General features: G+C 37.9%; 1 protein-coding gene across 2 annotated transcripts; it reads left to right on the forward strand.

Moving 5' to 3' along the window:
• Nucleotides 1–2,947: 2,947 nt before the first annotated feature.
• On the forward strand, nt 2,948–6,147 carry LOC117894728 (flightin). Of its 2 annotated transcripts, none has more exons than XM_034801921.1 (4): nt 2,948–3,038; nt 4,087–4,353; nt 5,003–5,158; nt 5,936–6,147. In XM_034801921.1, exons 2-4 carry the CDS (start codon nt 4,091–4,093, stop codon nt 6,069–6,071), a joined length of 555 nt encoding a protein of 184 aa, XP_034657812.1. In that variant the 5' UTR covers nt 2,948–3,038; nt 4,087–4,090; the 3' UTR covers nt 6,072–6,147. The 2 variants fall into 2 exon arrangements, with proteins under 2 accessions (XP_034657812.1, XP_034657813.1); XM_034801922.1 differs by having other exon boundaries at nt 3,005–3,021; nt 4,084–4,353.
• Nucleotides 6,148–6,449: the final 302 nt, after the last annotated feature.

Below are 6,449 nucleotides of genomic sequence, written 5' to 3' on the forward strand. Positions count from 1 at the left end.
AGATAACAAACTTTGTGAGAGTATCTGGATGGGAGCACTGCTGACACCGTGACAAACGGGAGGAGAAGAGGAACAGATCCAAGCGGAATCACAGCGGGCCGAAACCGGCCTAAGTGTGTCGGGATTCAGAAAATCTCGACAACCGCCTCAACCTAACCTAACCGAACCTAGCTCTTTTAGTTGTGTTTAGCTCTAATTTTCTTCAATCTGTCTTTCCTGCATGTTCGCGACCGGTTCAGGTAAACACGCCGGGCGTCATGCGGTAGCACCCCTCGTTCGGTTGGGCGGGAGGAGGGCCGTGTTCCGCGCGTAACAGGCTTTGGCCTGGTGTCTCTCGCAAGGTCCACTTGATGGTGCAGTCATTGCATATCAACGTCCAGACAGATTCCCAAGTATTTTAATTCTCTCCATGTCTTACTCTGTATTCATACAAATCTATCGAATGTGTAACAAACGAGGAAGAAGCCACTAATTATCCAACTGAATTTTTAAACTCCTTGGATGTGCCTGGTTTACCACCGCACAATTTAAAACTTAAAGTTGGCTTGGTAGTCATCATGCTTAGAAATTTAAATCAACCAAAACTGTGTAATGGAACGCGTTTGGTGATAAGAAAACTGATGAGCAATGTGATTCACGCGTCGATACCTAATGGAATTTAATTATTATTAATGAAGGAATTTAATAATTTAATTTAAAGTTGAGGAAGTTCTTATTCCAAGGATTCCGATGATCCCAACGGATATGCTCTTTGAGTTTAAACGAATTCAATTCCCGATTCGTTTTGCCTTCGCCATGACGATCAACAAATCACAAAGCCAATCCTTGACTATTTGTGGCCTCAATTTAGAAAATGCATGTTTTTCTCATGGTCAATTGTACGTGGCATGCTCACGTGTCGGCAAACCATCCGCTTTATTTGTTCTTGCACCTGATCAAAAAACAAAGAATTTCGTTTACCACAAATTGCTTGAATGAAAATTATATTAATGAATTAATCCGATTTTTATTATACCCGGTACTCGAAGAGTAAATAGGGTATATTGTATTTGTGCACAAATGTAACGCACAGAAGGAAACGTTTCCGACCCCAATAAGTATATATATTCTTGATCAGCATCAATAGCCGAGCCACAGTGGAGATAAAGTGGAACCGAAATATAACGAGAAGGGACGTGTGAGACGCTTCTTACGCGTCACAACTTTTATACCCGGTACTCAGTACCACATCTGCGCCTTAGCGGTTTTTTGTCAAATTTTACATATTTTCTTCATCTGTCATCTAGATCTACAACACTTCTCCCGCAAATACGCTCCTTTAGCTCGCCCCCCTTTCCTAGAGCCACACACTGCAGAGTCCCGGCAGAGGCAGAGGAATGCGAGAGGCAGAGGCCGCACACTGCAGAAGCAGAGTGTGAATGAGAGAATGTGCAAAAAACAAATCTAAGCTTCGGGAAGGGGTGGGCTTAGCCAAGGCTAAGGCAGAGGCAGAGGAACGACAGGGGCAGAGGCCGCACACTGCGCGAATTGTAGCTTTGGGAGGTTTTCGCCCTTTTGCGGGGGCGGAAGGGGCGGTGCTAGATTTTGAAATGCATTAGTTTCAGTGTGAGCATACAGCAGTCTGGAGCCAAAATTTGGTGGCTCTAGCTCTTATAGTCTCTGAGAACTAGCCGACAAACAAGACGGACAGACGGACAGACAGACATGGCTCAATCGACTCGGCTATTGATGCTGATCAAGAATATATATACTTTATGGGGTCGGAATCGTTTTCTTCTGTGCGTTACATACAACCGTTATTCGCACAAATACAATATAACCTATTTACTCTTCGAGTACCGGGTATTTTTTTTTTGCCGTGTTTCAACTTTATTTAAGATTTGTCTTTTTGCAGACAATTATCAAATTCCCTCTCTTATAAGTACTTTGGCAATCTTATTTCAGTTATCTTTATTGGTTGTTGAGTCCGAAAATCCTAGGCAGGCTGCTGGATATGCTGTTATGTAATTATCATTACTAGCATTTGAACCACTGACGTTTGTTCGGCTCGGTTGTGGCAGCCAGATGAGAGTTTAACGCTCAGAACCATGGCTTGTGAGTACCTGGTATAAAAACGAGAAGGGACTTTTGTACCTTAACGGTTTTTACAAATTTTACATTTTTTCTAAATAAGTCATCTACTTCTACTTCAACATCTACACTTCTCACGCCAGCACGCGCTTTTAGCTCTTCCCCCTCCCCTAGAGCCCCACACTGCACAAAGTAGAGTGTGAAATGAGAGAATGTGCCAAAAATAAAATAAGCTGTATTTTCTGATGCAAATGCGGAGAAAAAAGTCCAAGTGTTAATGTGTGCAAAGCAGCCGACTTTCCAGCAAACATGTCTCTACCCCTCATTTTTGCGGTCCCGTTTCGTCCAAACTCTATGCTTATTCACGAAGTGCACGCTGAATACTCTAAAACAACATACATATGTATTTGGAACGCAATGTCAATTGCCGTTATTCAGTATTTGTATACATACATATTTATATGTTTATATCCGTTTATCCCTTTCGTCCTATTTAATAAATATTTAAGTATTTAGTATTTAATAAATATATGAGCATAGAGAGGGGCAGGCTCAAGCGCTAAAAATGAAAAAGCATATGAAGTCGAGAATAAATACAGGCATAGCCATCATGTACATATGTATGTATGTATGTGTCCCTCACACATGTAATAACGAATCCGACTTGAAAAGCCAAAACAAAACCTTTCGTTTTCGTCACAGCTGACTGTTGTTTTCTTTTTTTAATTAATTTGGGTTTCAAAGACAATATGTGGGCAAATTTTGCGACGTTTTATGGAGACGGAATAATATAGGTGTTAATAATATTGGCAACAGATAGAATTTGTGTGTAAGCAAGTTTGTTCCACTTTTCTTTGTATATTTAGATTGGGTTTTCTTAATGCCTTGTATCCAAACAGCAAGAAAATAATTTAGTCTTTTTTCTTTTATATTAGTATAAACACTATAGTATAAACACTATAGTAAAGGTATTTAACTAACTTCTTTATTCACTAATAATCCTTGTCATGTTGACCTGGTTTCCATAGCCAATTTTGTAAATGGATTGTACCTACCTAGTTTTATTTTTGGGAATATGCTAAATCAGAAACCAAAAATGAATGCGTTTAGTTGGATTATGTTACCCCATTTAATCTTTGAGTACCGGGTAAAACAATACTAAAATACAAAAAAATTAGAATTCTTTTAACTCAACGGTAAGTTGAGGTAACTAAGTCAACTGTATGTACAAAATGCACACTGCATGCATTAACCGAGCTGCTGGAAGGGGTGTCAGAAGGGATTCACGTCAAATCAATAACTTCGTTCTTGCTATGACAATAATCCAATCTGACCCCAATCTAACCATGATAGACATGGCCATTCTCTGCGGAAGCTTTAAGCTCCAGCAACTGTTTTTTAAAATTTCGGATCCGCCCCTTTCCGATTACACAAACGACGAAAATCATCCACAATTTTAAAGATGCGAGAAAAACAAAAACGCACCATCATAGAGAATGCCCATGTCTATCAGATTTAAGATCGGATCGGATCATTATGAGCATTGTAGCCACAACGACGAAATTCATTTGCTGTGGTGACCCCCCACCCTGCCTCGTGCTGTGGGCGGTTCTGTAGAAGGGATTGCGAGCTAAAGAAGCGTTTTGGTGTGAAAGGTGATGGATATGTGGATGAAAGATGTAGAATTAATGAAAAATCAAAAGTTTCATTACTACATAATTCTGTATGTATGCACTTACTGAGTACCGGATATTAAAGCTGTGACGCGTACTAATGCGTCTTACAGCGTTCCTCCTCGCTTAAGGTAAATATTTTGATAAAACCATCAATTATCAATTTGGGTTTTTAACGAATACTGGACGATGAAGCTTAAAAACGTTTAGGTACAAATGATAGTTATCGTTATTTTTTCGGATTTCTCAGATCGTCAGTGCATAAAACATTTTAATAAATCGTACAAAAAAAAAAAAAAAAAAAATGCAGAATGTTTAAAAAACCACAAAAACAATATTTCAGAAATATGGCAGACGAAGAAGATCCATGGGGAGATGACGCTGGTGGTGATACTGACGAAGTACCAGTCGCTACTCCAGCCACTGAAGCTGCACCTTCGAAAGCAGGGAGTGTGATTTCTGATCATAAATCAGAGAGTATTGTTTTAGCAGAGACCCCAGCGAACGAAGCAAGCATTGTCGAGGACGAAATAGAGTTAAAAGCCCCCCCACTTCCGCCAGAAGATGATGGTTACAGGAAACCAGTTCAGTTGTATCGACATTGGGTGAGGTAAGTCTCATTGTTTTGGTTACCCGACCCCATCAAGTATTATGAAGGATATATATAGCTCAGTCAATATAGCCATCAGTCCTTCTGCCCGTCCGGCACGATGAGCATCTATTTCTCAGAGATAAGCTAGAGCAACCATATTTAGCTTCCAGAATGCTGTTATATCACACTGTTAAAAGTGTATTTTAAAGTAGCCCCCCGATCCCACAATTTTGAAGTTACGAGAAGAAAAACCAGAAACTCATTTACGTAGAGAATGGTCATATCTATCAGATTTCTGAATCGCAATCAGATCCGATCATTAGTATAGCCAGAATGAAGAAATTAAATTGCATTGGCCATTCGTGTGCATATCTGGAGGAGACGAGCTAAAACTGCGAGTTGGTGTGAGAATATGTACATATCGACAAAACTCGTATGTACAAACGATTCCTCCGTTCCTTTTTGCTAATGGCGATACCAATAGACTGAGAGATGGAACACAGTGTGGGCACGAGCTCGTCCAATTTGGCGTTTACATAATATTTTATGGTTACATAAATCATAAAATAAAAAAAAGCAAAGCCTGAGACCTTACTAGTCTCAAAATGCTCCAGCATTTTTGTTTCAAAAAAATTTATTGTAATTTTTAACAATTCTCTCTTTGCAGGCCAAAGTTTCTACAATACAAATATATGTATAACTACAGAACCAATTATTATGATGATGTAATTGACTATATTGATAAGAAGCAAGTTGGAGTGGCACGTGACATACCAAGACCACAGACATGGGCGGAACGTGTTCTTCGTACACGAAATATCAGGTATGAATCGCTTGAATAGTTTTAATGTGTTTGCAAATATAAGCCGACCGACGATGCAATTATACAAGGTGGTCTCGTAGTTAACTATCTAAACTGCTAATAGGCGCGAGTGAAAGGGTTCTGCGTAGTCAGTGATAATATAATTTTCTGATTAGCCCCTACATGGCATGGTGTTTAAAGTTGGCCATTACTAGAAAATGAGTTGAAGTTTTTTATATATTTTTATTTATTTGAATATTAATTATATATTATATATATGTATATGTATATTAATATGTATAATTCCGTTATACTTCAACACATCCAACATCAGCTTGTTTCCTTCCATTTTTGAGTACTTATGTTTGTGTCTTTTGTTGACAGGAGATAGAAACATTATTTTTTTCGCTTCACGATGCTCGTATTTAATCAGCTGTTTTTTTTTTGTATATTGTGCGCTGATCTGAATACTCAAATGCAAAAAGTAGACTGCGAAAAGAAAAAAAAGGGATGATTTCTTATCGTTTGCATAGGACAATTAAGCTAGGTTTTTTAAAGACTAGTATTATTATTTACGAGTTTGCGTTTTGCTTGGCATGCGAGGCAAAGAAAGAGGGTTGCACCAAGCAAAAAATACGCGAAGTTTAACGAGGAAGACCAAAATTCGGAAATAGGTTTAAATGTTTCATGGTACAGCCGTGACAAACAAAACCTCGCTAAAATTTTACAAACATCGTTTATCTGTCAGCTCCATATGACTGTATATCTAAAATCGCTAACATTTCCATATTTTTTTAGTGGCAGCGGGATTGATTCATTTGAACCATCTACAAAGAGGGACAAACAATTAATTCAAACATTGGCGGCCTCAATAAGAACCTACAATTACCATACCAAAGCTTATATTAACCAAAAGTATGCTAGTGTTCTCTAGTGGGCGTAAGCTTCGCTTCTATAGTATACACATGGAAATGTTATAAAAGATTAGTTCACCTCATTTCATACACAAATACAAACTTCTAAAAAGACGTTTGGCGTTTGTGTGCTTGCGCATGATTATAATTCCTGTTACCACTACAGGCGTACAGCTTTTCAAGCAAACACCTTGAATAATCAAATTTTAAATTTTGTATATTATTTTTAAAAGTGTAATTTCTGTTAATATATATTAGAGTACATATGTATAGGTATATTTATTTATATATAATGTCTACATACATATATTAACAAAACTTACCTTCTTATAATACAGAGATATAATACTTAATATTTGTAAGACTATTTAAATTATTTTTAGAGAGGTAAATTAATC

Source organism: Drosophila subobscura, chromosome J (genome assembly GCF_008121235.1).
Source record: "Drosophila subobscura isolate 14011-0131.10 chromosome J, UCBerk_Dsub_1.0, whole genome shotgun sequence".
NCBI lineage: Eukaryota > Metazoa > Arthropoda > Insecta > Diptera > Drosophilidae > Drosophila > Drosophila subobscura.

Bases quoted from the DNA above. Each gene is read 5' to 3' on its own strand.
- LOC117894728 (XM_034801921.1), top strand. From the start codon at position 4,091: ATGGCAGACGAAGAAGATCCATGGGGAGATGACGCTGGTGGTGATACT. The intron at 4,354-5,002 runs GTAAGTCTCATT...CTCTCTTTGCAG, and splicing joins TTGTATCGACATTGGGTGAG to GCCAAAGTTTCTACAATACA. The intron at 5,159-5,935 runs GTATGAATCGCT...ATATTTTTTTAG, and splicing joins CTTCGTACACGAAATATCAG to TGGCAGCGGGATTGATTCAT.